General features: G+C 55.7%; 1 protein-coding gene across 14 annotated transcripts in view; it reads right to left on the bottom strand.

Annotated features, from left to right (window-relative positions):
* The window catches only part of EP400 (E1A binding protein p400), an 83,508-nt gene that overhangs the window by 50,879 nt on the left and 18,090 nt on the right, over positions 1–14,539 (bottom strand). For 9 of the 14 annotated variants that reach the window (XM_037051850.1, XM_037051852.1, XM_037051846.1 and 6 more), the window contains 6 exons: positions 5,929–6,019; positions 4,294–4,401; positions 3,385–3,767; positions 1,468–1,761; positions 593–778; positions 233–373 (listed from right to left, as the gene is read on the bottom strand). In XM_037051850.1, coding sequence (XP_036907745.1) covers positions 233–373; positions 593–778; positions 1,468–1,761; positions 3,385–3,767; positions 4,294–4,401; positions 5,929–6,019 — 1,203 coding nt within the window. The remainder of the gene's footprint in view (positions 1–232; positions 374–592; positions 779–1,467; positions 1,762–3,384; positions 3,768–4,293; positions 4,402–5,928; positions 6,020–14,539) is intronic. The other 5 variants (XM_037051848.1, XM_037051847.1, XM_037051840.1 and 2 more) reach the window with 2 other exon arrangements.

Consider the following 14,539-nt stretch of genomic DNA (forward strand, 5'->3'; position numbering starts at 1 on the left):
CCTCAGTGACCTGACCCCTGCCCCTAGGAGCCGTGGGAGGGTCTCTTGAGGAGCGGTGGACACACCGCACGGGCAGCAGCCACACGTGTCCACACAGAGCCAGAAGCAGAGCAAGAGCCCCGCCTTTTAAGCGGCCACACCACCAGGGCCACAGCGCGGAACCCACCCCGCACAGCCTCCTCGGGGACACTGCAGGCTCGGCCTCAGGACCCCGGTAAGACATCGTATCTACCTGTTCAATATTTGACCAGAAATACTCTATTTCTCTAGCGGTCGAGGCAGCGATCCGTCTCAGTCGATTCTGCTCCTCCCTCTTCCCCCTCTCCTCACGAAGCTTCTTTTCTTCGTGATGGCGCGCCACTGTCCTGACGAGCTGGCAAGCAGAAGTTTGAGACCCCGCGTTAGTCCGTGTCGCACCGCGCTCTAAGGGAGGCACGAGAGCTTCTTAAACGTGTTCTCAGCCCACCGTCTCGGTGAGGTGTGGCTGCGTGGGCCCTGAGGCTGTCAGAGGCTGGGCGGGAGACACGCAGCCACGGCACCGAGTCCCAGCGCCTTCGGGTGGGCCGACGGCCGCAGGCCCCGCCTCACCCACCTTCCTGGCGGCAGCCACCTTCCACCGCCGCTCTTGGGCGAAATCGGTGGCCATCCACTGCATCTCCTCCAACAGGTAGTCCCAGTGTGCGCGGGGGCGCGGGGCCTCCTGCAGCTTTGGCAGCCGCCTCGGGGACCACAAGCCATCCTTCCTCAGCTCGGCTATTCGCTGATGGACCTGGTTCTCCTGCAGGGAAGGGCGGGCAGCACGTGGTCGTTCCCTGCACCCCCAACGCAGACCCCACGCCTGTGAGACCTGCTGCCTGGCAGTCTCGGCAGCAAAGGTGAAAACTCAGACACAAGGTTGGAAGGAGCAGGCAGACGACTGTCTGGAACCTCAGAAGCTGACGCAACAGGCCTGCCATCCCGGAGCCAGGCCGAGGCCCATGCTCACACTTACGAGGGAAGAACACAGGGCTGGGATCTGCTGACCCCACGGAGGAGACGGAGAGCCCAAATGAGGCCGACTCCATGCTCCTGGCTGTACCGGGGACGGGGCAGGCTGGGTTTACCGGGGCCCACCTGTCTCGCCGGTCCTTTTCACGCCTCTAATGAAGGTGAACAGAGTAACTGCCTAGGCCCCCAACGAACAGCAACAGCCACTGACTGGGCTGTGACCCTCACCAAAATGGGGGCCTTGACACACGCCACCTCCTGGCACCTCCCCCATAGCCCGTGACGACAACAGCGCAGAACGCTGCCTTCAGCACAGGAAAGACTCTCCCTCCCCAGCACAGGTCACACTCCTGGTGTCGACTGCGCCACCCGACCACAAAGCACACTGCCTGTGCTCACGCTGGGCGAGTAGCTGCCAGCTGCTGAGTCCCGAGAGGAAAGAAGCTGCGTGTCACAGGCTGGAAGGTGCCAGCGGCTCACCAGTGCCATCTGCTCTGCCAGCTTGTCCTGAGAACTGTCCTGGGGCGCAGCCACATTCTGAGCTGGGCTCTGTGGTTTTGAGGGGGCTGACACAGCTGCCCCTGGGGACCGGGAGACAACTGGAGACAGCGTCTTGCTGGCTGCTGAGGAGGGTCTGTTCACTGGGGAGGCCCGTGCGGGTGAGGGTCCCGGGCCCGAGATGCTGCCAGGAGCAATGGATGAGTTGGAGGAGGTGGGTGGGGGCCGGGTACAGGGCTGCATGGGGTCTGTGGGTGGTCTCGCGGACGTCACCATCTGGTAGGTGGAAAACAGGCAACAGGTGAGGACATCGACGGCCCCTCCCCAGAGCAGCGTGAATGAGCGCACGACCCCCCGCCCCCGCCGCTGAGCTCCGCCACCACGCACGGCCACACAGACCCCACCACAGACACGCACTTGCTCCTGCCACCTCGTCTCAGACTTTCCTCTTTCTCCTTTTCCAGCCTTTCTTTTGTTTTTGAGGACTTTTTAGCTCTGTCATCCTGTCAACTACCCTTAACCGACAAGTACCAGAGGCTGATCGGCCCCCCTGTGGAGGGCGGCCTCAGCGAGCGGCCTCCCGTGGCTGCAGGTCGGAGTCCCGTCTGTGCGGCAGAGACCGAGGCCCAGCGATGGGACCCCACCCCCGTCTGTGCGGCAGAGACCGAGGCCCAGCGATGGGACCCCCACCCTGCTGAAGGGGAAGTGGGGCAGCAGACAGTGTGGCGGGCTGGGTACTGCTGCAGCCTGCGCGGCCGAGGGCAGCAGATGCAAAACGCAGCAGGTTCCTAACCCAGGCCATGCACTTTCCCAAGTGTGGCTTGTTTCTGCACGTGAAGCAATCTTTTCCTGCTGGGGGTCGGCAGCAGAGACGCAGGAACCGCACGGTTGTGAAGCCTACGGCCCGTGACGCTCCCTCTCTCTGCCCTAGAGAAGCCTGCCAACCCCGTGCTGAGGAGGGGCAGGCTTCTGCCGGTCTCACAAGAGTCTTCTCAACACCTGCGTTCCGCAGCCGGTCCTTCAACACAGCGGGAAAGCGGACCCGAGGGAGGCCTCAGTGCCTCTGGAAGTCAGCACCCATTCACAACCCTCATGGCCATAGAGCCCTCACCAGCGATGCTCGGAAAGGCTGCCTTCCTGCCCTTGGACACCTGCCCTCTCCTGCAAGTGGACAGAGCTTTGATATGCACCTACGGGACAGGGCAGCAAAGCCCAGCGCCTCCGGTCACTGGCCGAGATGCACGGCCTCGCTGACCATGACCACAGGCTTCTCCACAGGCAAATGGGGACCACACAGACCCCCCCTCACAGGGCCGCCAGGTAGAAGAGGTACGAGACTGACGGTGTGCTCACCACACCACCTGGCACCTGGGTGTGGTGAGGAACCGGTGGCTCTGACGGCTCTGGAAGGCTGGGCTCTGCCACGAGTCTCAAGAAACCAGAAAGGAGCTGAACTGGAGGCCCAGGAAAGGGACTCTGGGAAGCGGCTTCAGCACACTCGCTGACACGACTCCTGGACACGTGTCTGCAGAGCGGAGCCTGCTGGGGGGAGCGGCATGCCCCTGGGGGAGCCTAGAAGACGGCCCAGAGCAGCCCCGCCACCCCCCAGCCTCGTCTCTGCCCCAGGCACACAGACTCTTGCCCCCCCACCTCCGCCACAGCCAGCGCGTCAAGTGGGACAATGACCAGGAAGCACTTTGCATGGCTCCCTGCTCTGAGTGTAGATTTCCTGATGAGTTGGTCATGACAACTGTGATCATGGACCTCACTCACTGTACAAGTAAGTCACCCCTCGCCGAGGCACCCGACTCGTGGAGAGAGCAGAGAGCAGCGTGCGCACCCTCCTGGCACACCTCCCACCCGCCCTCCCCGCCCTACACAGCCCGAGGCCCAGAGTACCTGCGGCTGGGACGGCGGCAGAGGGGCCTGCATCTGCACCTTCCCGGGCCCCGGGCTGAGCAGGGTTGGCTGTGCAGGCTGTGAGAGCACAGGTAGCTGGCCAGCAGGGGGCGTGTGGAGGGGGGCGTTGGGCTGCTGGGCCTTCGCGGGCATGTGCAGCTGTGTCGGTGGCTCCCCCGTGGGTGGCTGCGGCGGGAACTGCAGCGCAGGCGGCAGGGGCACAGCTGGGAGGCCAGCTGGGGGCAGCCTGCCAGGTAGTGGTGGCGGCGGCGTATGCAGGCTGGCGGCGTTCTGCACCGGAGGCCCGGTGGACGGGTCGTACTGCTGTTGGCTTTGCTTCTGTCCGGCCAGCTGGGTGGCCTGGGGGGCGGGAGGCATCCCTCCTGCAAGACAGTGAAGGCCCCACCGGCACTGACTCCGGAGCTCGGAAGCGTCAACAATGAGCCAGACATCACTCCCAGGGCTTGTCACAAACCTGTCCCTCTAAACCATCGCACATGCAAATGGGACGTTTCACTGGCGGGGAATCTGAGTTGTATCAGATCTAATGTTATTAACTGAGCACATAAAAAAGGACAGAAGGAGCTGGACCTTTGCAAGTTAGCACCAAGCAGGACAGCATCGAATAACCACAGGGGTCCCTGCCGTGGCAGCAACTACACAAACACAGGCGTGGAGACTGGAGAGAAGCCCAAGGACAAGGACGTGGTGGCTCGTAAAAGGGACGAGAACTAGCCTTCGGGATGGGGGGCTTCACACTGCACTAACCGAGGCTCAAGAACACCCCAATTTCAGGAGCCACTTCAACCGCGCCAGCTCGACGGCACGTGCTTTGGTCTGCTGCAGGTTCTAGGCCTCTGCACTCTCTCCTTCTGAGCTACGGGAGCTGGTTCTGGCGCTGGGTCTTACCTTGAACTGTCGGCATTAACTGCTGGAGAGGAACTCCTGCATTCGCCCCTGGGCGCTGGAAAACTACCCCTTGGTGACCCACTTCAAGTCGAGGTCGCTTAGACTGCTCTAGAATAATTTTCAGAAAAGGTGCAGCTTGATGTAAAATAAAACCACAGAAGTTGTAGAAAAAACATGTGTGTTTTCATAGTATTTGAACAGGGGAGCGGCCTTTCTATGCATGAACCAAAATCCAGAAGCCATAAAAGATAAAACTGATAAATGTTTCATTAAAAATTTGCAAATATAAGGAAAAGCATTTTAAAAAGGCAAAGGACAAGCGACAACCTGAGAGACAATGTCTGCAACACACACGACGGGCACGTGGCTGGCTTACTCGGCGCTCAAAAAGCTTCCATGGTGACATCAGAGCACGGGACCAGACAGACGACACGGGCAAGGGAACACCAGCTTGCAGAGGGGCAGAGCCACGGCAGGTTAACTCACAGGAAAGGTTCTGAGCAACCTTTTCAAAATTAACTCATATCGAAGCAAGAGACTTAATATTCACCCATCAGATCCTTTGTGGATTGATCATAAAAGACTGATCATAAAAAAATGGCCCAAACACGAGAGAAGCAGGAGCTGTCCACGGGAGCGGACAGTGGCCCAGCCCCCCTGGAGGGCCACTGAATACTGCCAGCAGCTAAATGCACAGCTGCTGATGCAGCAGTTTCATTTCTGGAGTTTTTCCTTAACACACACCAACAAACATGGTGGAAAAAATGTAAGGTAGTGTTCAACGCTGTTTGGATTACAACAGAGAGCAGGTGGTAAAAACAAACGATCGCTGACCACGGTCTGAAGAATAAAGGAGGAGCCACCTACACAATGGGGTACCACACAGCCATCAAAAAGTACAAGGCCCGTGGATGGAAAAGATAGCCTAGTAAGTCAGTAACAAAGACAACAGTGTAGCCCTGGCTGGTGTGGTTCAGTGGATCGAGCATTGGCCTATAAACCAAAAGGTCACTGGTTCAGTTCCTGGTCAGGGCACATGCATTGGTTGTGGGCCAGGCCTCCAGCTGGGGGCGTACAAGAGGCAACCAATTGAGGATTCTGTCCCTCTCTTCCTCCCTCCCTCCCCTCTCTCTAAAATAAAATAAAATATTAAAAGAGAGAAAAAAAGACAGCAGTGTATGTGTGGTCACAGCAAAAGGAAGAACGACACGTGTCACGAAGCTTGTGTGGATGGAGCGTGGAAACGCACAGACGTCACCAGCAGCTACCTCTGTGGCTAGGATGTGGGCAGAAGTACCAAACCAGAGGTAGGTTAAGTGACAACTTCTGAACTGTTGAAAATTTTTATATAAAATGGATTAAGTCTGTAATTTGAAGAAAACAATCAGTCTGGGAACTAAAGGCAGAGCAGAGGTCTGACACCGCGGGCTCCACGAGGACGCGGGGCCCAGAGGCACACTCAGGACAGCGGCACACGCGCCGCCCGCCCGCCCCACTGCGGGGGACAACTAGCGTTCAAAGCGGAAGCGAATCAGACTCAGCTGCTCAGCCCCCACACTCTAGACACCTAGGGCTCCTGAGCAGCGGGCCCGCCGGGGAGGGAGGAGCACACTGGCTCCTGGGCCGCAGACATACCTGCCGGGGGCCCTGCCGGCTGCCTCTTAAAGGGGTCCGTTTCTGCTGCACTTCCAGCCCCTGCCACCAGGGTCCCTGCGAGGGCTTGCTGCTGAAAAACAAGGAGAGAATCAGGCTTGGGTCATTTCAGTGCAAGGCAGCAAGAGATAAAACGACCACAACTGCCCCAACCACTGACCTCATTCCTTTTTAATAAGAATTATCTACCGCTGTACTTAAATATACATATGCAATGTATATTTCTACATAATAAATAATTCAAAGTTCTAACTTACCTCTGGAAGCAAGAAAGGACTTGTAAAAGGTCAATCATTCTGGTTTTAAAAGGACCCGCAGACCAGTGCGAGCCCACAGCCCTCTGGGCGGAAGCCGGCCTGCGCACGCACACAGGCGGGCGGGCGGTGAGGGGCAGGAGTCCGAGACAGACTCCCGCTCAGCCTCCCTGGCCAGTCTCCTTTCCTGTCATCGCTCGCTCCCAAAACAAAAGCTGAACAATGAAAAAGACTGGAACTGTTTTCCTACAGGAAAATCACACTAGAACCCCAATTAACAAGTCCGATCCCCTTGAACCTTCCAAACGGTGCTGGGCACACTCGGTGTGCGAAACAGGGTCACTGAGTCACTGACTCTAACTGTCTGAACTAGAAGCCGCTGGCCGAGGCGGGGCCGCGTCGGGGCGCCCGCACCCCCCTCATCTGCACCATCACTGCGGCGGGCGGCATTTTAACCGCCAAGGGTGATGTCCTGCAGCTGCAAACGGCTCGTTTCTTTATTCAACGACAACCACTCTACTTAGTGAAGCGTTTTAAACACAAAAGTCGCAGCTGCCTAAATGAAGTCAGGGTTCCACATGGGGGCTCCTGACCCTGCAGCGGTGAGGAGGGGACACGACACAGCCAGTTGCAGACAGGCTGCAGGTCACCGCCTCCCCTGGGGACAGGTTCAGTGTGCCTGAAGGGGTGAGTAAGCACCCAGTTACATTTAAGGGGACAGGGAGGGAGGGAAGGAAGGGCAGAGGGTAAGAATGAGTTGAAAAACAGATGATATGTGAACAGTGGTTACCTCTCGGGAAGAACTACAAGGAATTTATCATCTGTGTATGTGTGCACTTTTCTAAGTTTCCGAGACATTTCACAGTGAACTACCATGAAATGTCTTGGACAATGTTTCTTATATAATCAGAAAAAAGTTTTAAATACAGAAACTGAGGAAGGGCTCTGCACCCAGAAATGGCCAAGTGTGTGCTACTGGACCAAACGCACTGCAGATACACGCCGACTCCAGAGGAAACAGAAACCCGGCCCCAGGGGCAGACGCGGTGTGGACAGCACAGGCACCGGCCTGCAGCGGCTGGGCTCTCACACCAGGGGCACCAGGGCCCATCTGTGCCCCGGGGACCAGCTCGGCCCAGACGGCCCGCGCCCGTCTGCGAGCACTGGGATGGTGCGGGAGGCCAGCCGTGTGGAAGGGGACTCTCTCCATCAGTGCCACCGCCCCCGCAGACGCGCAGACCGAGCACAGTGGCACGCACCCCCCCCCCCCGCCCCGTGCAGACGCGGCCGCTGGGAGAGAAGAGCAGCCCACTCTCCCCAGACTCCCCGCAGCTGCCAGTCACCGCGCTGGAAGCCCAAGTCAAAACCAGTCCGAAACACAGCCACCCTGTGTGAAGACACAGGGCCACATTCCGGGCCTGAGAAGAAACAGGCCACACTCTGAAAACCACTGAGGGACGCAAGCTGACGGCCCAGAGCTGGGAACTGTGGTGAGGATTTGCTGGGGTTCTAAGGAGTGTGCCTGGGACAGAAGGAAAACACGTCATCACGAAGGACGGAAATAAAGGACTGTTCAAGCAGGAAACCCAGGGGCAATCCTAGAACTGAGACCTAAAACATCAGCAATAAAAAATGCTCCGGAAGGCTGAGCAGCAGCGTGGGGTGCAGGCCAGTGAGCGGGAACAGAGCCTGGGCCTGGGGCGTGCTGGGTATGCGGTCACCAGGACAGCCCGTGGTGCTCACTGGCGAACAGAGACACACAAGGAGCCAGGCGGGGGACCGCAGTGACCGCCACCATCAGGCTACTTGCTGCAGGCTGGGAGCAACCAGCGGGCGTGAGAAGCCTTCCCGACACGCGGTGCTGGAAGATGGAGGACTTCGTCAGAGCGGAAGTTTCTCGTCACACACACCGAGGGGAAGGACCAACTCCCTGCTCCTGACATCTGCACCGCCCCCGAGCCTGGTTCTCAGGATGACCTTCAGTCTCTCTCACACCACGTTCACGACTATTCTATCAGGAAACCTACCGTGGACTTTAAAATACAGACTTGGTTTTAACTACCAATCATGTGTCAGAACTGAAATAAGAAGAAATTCTCATGGAGAAAAGGGAGGCCCTTGGATGGGAACCGGACTGTGGCTGCTGCCCATGCCAACATCAGAATGGACTCTACCCACCGAGGACAGGAGGGTCCCCGGGGGTCCACACAGTGCAGAGAAAAGAGCACTGGAAGGCCTGGAAGAGACAGGGGCACCCTCCACTGCCACAAGACACAGGCTCCCCCGAGCTGCAGGGGCAGTACCGGGGGCTGGATTCCTGCCCGATCCGGACGAGCAGACAAAGTGCACAGTGAGAACGAGATGGTGCCCTTCCCGAGCCCCTCACCAGGACTGACAGCCCATGGATGGACAGGACTCAAGGCTAGATGACCCCCGGGGAGCCCTGGGAACACAGAGGAAAGCACTTTCTCCCTGAACGTGTGTGTGTCCACTGAAAGAAGGTGTGCCGCCACTTCACACCTGCAAACTTTCACCTGCAGTCACACATGAGTATGTGTGTTAGAATGAAAGACAAGGGCCGGGGCACGGCTACAGGACGAGGAGAACTCACTTCCTCTCACATCAGAGTCATTAACACATAGTCTCCAATGTGAAGGTTTTTCGGATCTAAATAACTGTAACAAAAACTGTTACTCTGCATACGGTAACCACATTCCAGAATGGCCCTCAAACCTGGGAAGCAGGAAGAGGGCCCTCCTCTGGTTCATTTCCAGAGCTTAACTAGCAACAGACTAGCTTACAATAAAAACCCTGTAATTGATTGCAAATAACAAAACTCACCCTGAGACTAGGTCTTAAACTCTCTGGAGAACTTAACATTGTGGCAAGACCCAACTAACATTGGACGCGCTTGCGTGTGCCAAGCAACACTGTTAGCCAGTCACGCAGCGACTGGTTCCGGTGCACAACCCGGGAGTGCCCCTGGGAGTGCCCCCGGGAGTGCCCACGGACTTCCCACCCACCGCCTCTGCTCCTGAATGCTGACTCGGTGGAACAGACAGAACCTAAAATCAGAGAAGTGGCGCGAATGAGTCCCAGCTCCTCCAAGCAACAGGAGCGCTGGGAGTGGCTGGAGTGAGATTACAAGTGAGTGAGATGTGCAGACAACATGCTACAGGGAGCACTGTGTGAGTGTAGGTGTGAGCGCTACGCGCCGCCCAGCGCCACCCAGCACTTCCGTCACGTGACACAAAAGCCTAGGAACGTGAGACTTCCGCCAAGATGGAGGCATAGGCGGAAACACTGTGCCTTCTCCCACAACCAACTTTGAATACAACAAAAGTTTTGGAGAACTAGAACACACCCAGAGACCAGAAAACGGAATTATACGGAAGTCTGACAGCTACGCGTTCAACGAGGACGGTAAGAGAGGTGGAGCCAGCAGCGGAGCTGGGTCGGGCAGGACAGACCTAGGAGCGCAGGCAGCCCGGAACTAGTCGGGGTGCGGGGCAGACTGACCAAGGTCGCACATTCGCGTGCAGCGAGATGGACCACGCAGGCCCCGGGGGCGAACCCAGTGGTGGAGGGCTGACAGTGGTGGCACACTCCTGTGCAGTGGAGCGAGGCGAGTGGGCCTGGTGACGGTGGTGGCTGTGGTGCCGGTGGGGGTCGCGGCAGCAGGCGGCGGAGGGAAGCCATTGTCCCTCTTTGACCCCGCCCCCACATACAACGTCACAACCCAGCGACTGAGTTGCCCTGCTCTGGTGAAAACCTAGGGCTCGGATCCTGCTACTTAACAGGCACGATCAGCCCAAAAGATGGCGCAAGAAGGACTCAAAGTCCCAGAGCTAATAACTCTAAGGACCAACAGATTGCCAGCCTCTCAGAAGCCCAATTTAAGACACTATTTATCAGGATGCTCACAGAATTGGTAGATTACAGTCACAAATTAGAGGAACATATGAAGGCTAAACTAACTGAAATGAAGGGAGATGTCCAGGAAACCAATAGCGATGGAAAGGAAACTGGGACTCAAATCAATGGAATGGACCAGAAGGAAGAACGAAACATCCAACCAGAAAGGAATGAAGAAATGAGAATTCAAAACAATGAGGAAAGGCTTAGGAACCTCCAGGACATCTTTAAACATTCCAACATCCAGATTATAGGGGTACCAGAAGGGGGAAAGAAACAGCCACGAGTGGAAAACTCATTTGAACAAATAATAAAGGACAACTTTCCCAGTCTGGCAAAGGAAATAGACTTCCAGGAAATCCAGGAAGCTCAGAGAGTCCCAAAGAAGTTGGACCCAAGAAGGAACACACCAAGGCACATCATCATTACATTAGCCAAGACGAAAATGAAGGAGAGAATCCTAGAAGCAGCAAGAGATAAGGGGACAGTCACCTACAAAGGAGTACCCATCAGACTGTCAGCGGATTTCTCAAAAGAGACCTTACAGGCAAGAAGGGGCTGGAAAGAAGTATTCCAAGTCATGAAATCCAAAGACCTACAGCCAAGATTGCTTTATCCAGCAAAACTTTCATTTAGAATGGAAGGACAGATAAAGTGCTTCTCAGATAAGGTCAAGTTCAAGGAGTTCATCATCACCAAGCCCTTATTATATGAAATGCTAAAGGGACTTATATAAGAAAAAGAAGATGAAAAATATGAACAGTGAAAGGACAGCAAACACACAGTTATTAACAACCACACCTAAAACAAAAGCAAACCAAGAGGACAGCTAGATCAGGAGTGAAACCATAGAAATGAAGAACACATGGAGGGTTAGCAACAGGGGAGTGGGAGGAGGAGAAGGGGGGAGAAGGTACAGAAAATAGCATAGATGGTAGGTAGAAAATAGGGGGGAGGGCGAGAATAGTGGGGGAAATATAGAATCTAAAGAAATTGAGACACGTAGTTATAAACTAAGGGGGGAGAATAGTGGAGGAGGGAGTGTGCAGGTGGAGGGGAATGAAGGGGGGGAATAGAATAACTGTAATGGTATAATCAATAAATTATATTCTTAAAAAAAGCCTAGGAACGTGGTTGTTAGGGTGGTCCTTAGGGCGGTGAACCCACGGGCCAAACGGCCCTTTTTTCTGACAGAAGCAGCGAGTGGTCCCCTCCCTAGACAGACAATGGGGGCGCCCCATCACACACAGGAGCCCCAGGACCTGTGGGGGCAGATGGGGCCATGTGCCTCCCACACCGAGCCCCCTCCGGGTCGATTTCTGGGTTTCACGCGTCCACATAAATTGGTCAATACAAACATTCTACAACAGGCTGTGAATTGGAAAACTCATGCTGAGATTTTTCTAACAGAAAACAAAGGGTGTTCCTCCTTTCAACTCATTACTGAGAGACTCCCCATTTCCCATTTCCTGAGACATCCACTCGGGGTTGCCTGGGAAACCTGCAACTCACAGGGAGACCTCTCAGTTTTCCTTAGTCTCCTAAAGACTTTTCACTATGATGCACATCCTACGCACAAAAGATATTAACACAGGCATGCAATTTTGAGAGCACAAGAAAAGTTAATCTGGGTTTAGGGGACATGGGTGTTCGCTGAACACTCCAGCTTTCTCTCTGTTGGAAGTTTTACTCAGCAAAGCGCTGAGGGGACGTGGGAAGCCTCGTCTGCTCAGCCGGAGACAGCAGCCACGCAGGGACCACTCAGGGAGCCATCCCCAGGCTCAGCAAACAACTTGCCACAGCAGGAGGCCAGCAGCTGGCCTGGGGGCACTTCCTGCAGCACCCTCCCCTGCGGGGCCAGCTCCGCACGGCATTGGTCGGTTCTGCTTCCTGGTGAGCTGTTCCTGATGAATTCAGCAGCTGTCTCCTCCTGGAAGCCCAGGGCTGGCACAGGGCACAATGGAGATCAGCTTTCACGCAGGGCCCTGAGCTGTGACTGGCAACCCCTGTTGGCATTCCCGTGGAGGGTGCATGACTGTGGGTTTGTGGGGCTGCCAGTGGACATTTCGTTCTTTCCAGTTTGGGGCTTCCAGACAATGCTGCTAGGAACATCACTGTTCGAGGTTCTGGCACACAAGCCGGGAGTGCCCTGATGGTACCTGCTGGTCAAAGGTCTGCCCACGCTCCCCTCCTCCACACCGCGTCTCCATGCTCAACCCCGGGGCGGTGGAGGGGCACCCCCCATCTCACTGGGTGCATCAGATTCTACCCAGTGTAGTTCTCAGCCCTCTGGTGAGTGTGACAGGGAGTCGCCATGGAGACTGCACACCTTCGCTAGCCAGCCTGCAGGCTCTCCTTGTGTCCATCACCCCAGAGTTCCAGAGCCAATCCCTACCAGTGTGGCCCACACCCACCCACCTGTGTGGTGCACTCCTCTGCGTACTCCCAGGGGAGGTGCCCAAGAGTCAACACTCTGACAGTCTCCAAGTTAGCAACCCTTCCATTGTATCAAATTCACAAGAGAAGTCCCTGAGCCCTGGGTTCAGATGAGTTTTTCCCACCAGCAGGAGGCAGGCTGCTTGCTCCTTATGCACAATGGGCCTGAACCTCTGGGGGGGGCAGCTCCCAAGGAGCACTCCGAGAGTGCTCGGAGCTTGTCTCGGGAAAGGGGAGTTGGAAGCACGCCAGAGCCACTTGGAGGGGCCCCGACCGGCCAAAGTGCAGATCGTCTGGGCATGGAGAACAGTGGGGCCAAGGAGGCTGAGCAGCAGATGACTCACAGGGGCACAAGAGGACGTGATGGAAGTGGACAGCCGGACAGGCATGTGGATCCCATGGGCACTTGTCACACTCAAGACGCATGTATTCCCTGCTCACAAACCACACCTCAATTCGTATGACTCCCCACGTTCACAGACCCAAGAAGAAAAACATCACAAGATCAGGGGAACAGACGCAGAAACAGCATTTGACAACATTCAACACCCACTTGGGATAAACAGTGGGATTAAAGGCAGTTCCTTAACCCTCAGAACCTCCTGCCGACCTCAGGCCCAGTGGGAACTGGCAAGACAACGAGAAGGTCTGTTCCCGCCCCTCCCACTCAGGTCTTTGTCAGCGCAACACAGTGGGATAAGGAAATAAACACACAGACGGGGAAAAGTAATAAATCTTGCTTTCTTTGCAGACATGATTCTCCCTGTGGAAGAGCCCATGAAACCTACAAAAAAAGATCCTGAAACTAATAAGTGAGCTTGGTGAGGCTGCAGAACACAGGTTCAAATAATCAGCTGCATTCCTACACCCTTGCAATGAACAATGGAAGTTTTTGAGTGCAAGCACCAAGCACAACGCCACAGGAAAACCGGAGTCCTTGAGTATGAATCTAAAAACACACACAGGCCCTGGTTGGTGTAGCTCAGTGGACTGAGCACAGGCCTGTGAAGCAGAGGGTTGCCGGTTCGATTCCTAGTCAGGGAACATGCCTGGGTGGCAGGCCAGGTCCCTAGTGGGGGACACATGGGAGGCAGCCACACACTGATGTTTCTCTCCCTCTCTTTCTCCTTCCCATCCCCTCTCTCTAAAAATAAATAAATATTTTGAAAAAAATAAAAAATAAATAAAAACACACACAGGACTGGAATGCTGCAAACCACACCACAGGGAAGGAGGAGACCAGAGAGGCCCACAGCAAAGGAAGAGGTGCGTCCCATTCCGGACGGGAGATGCCACAGTGTCAAGGCGCTGCGCCCCACACGGGTCAGCAGACTCAGTGCCGTCCCACTCAAAACACTAGCAGGAGGGTGTGTGGACGCCAAAAAGGGTGAGGAACTAGAGTCCCCACAACCATTTCGGAAGGACTCAAAGCGCTCACACGCTCCAACCCTGAGACCCACTGCGCAGCCCCAAAGGCCAGGGACCACAAGGCAGCGGCACCAGCGCAGCTGAGCAGAGGGGACGGTCTAGAAACGGGCGCACACAGACGGATGCGGCGGGTCCCCAGCATACACACAAAGCCACCTCGTGTGCTGATATGTCCAGCACAGTCCTCCTTAGCTGCTGTTGGGTCTCCTGGATGTTGACGTGCAAAGAAACGAACTCATGCTCGCCGTGAGTTCACTCATTATAGAACACTTCACTCACAATGAATCACTGAACAAAATACAAAACATGGAATTACATCACTTCTAGAAGAAAACACAGGAGAAAATGTCTGTGACCTTGGGTTGGACAAAGTGGTTCAACATGACGTCAAAAGCACGATCCACAAAAAAAAAAAAAAAAGTTAGCCCTGGCTGGTGTGGCTCAGTGCACTGAGCACGGGCTAATGAAGCAAAGGGTTGACGGTTCGATTCCCAGTCAGGGCACATGCGTGGGTTGCAGGCCAGGTCCAGTGGGGGGCACATGAGAGGCAACCACACATT

The sequence above is a fragment of the Sturnira hondurensis genome, unplaced genomic scaffold (genome assembly GCF_014824575.4).
Source record: "Sturnira hondurensis isolate 20B ecotype Veracruz unplaced genomic scaffold, ASM1482457v3 Scaffold0007406, whole genome shotgun sequence".
Lineage (NCBI taxonomy): Eukaryota > Metazoa > Chordata > Mammalia > Chiroptera > Phyllostomidae > Sturnira > Sturnira hondurensis.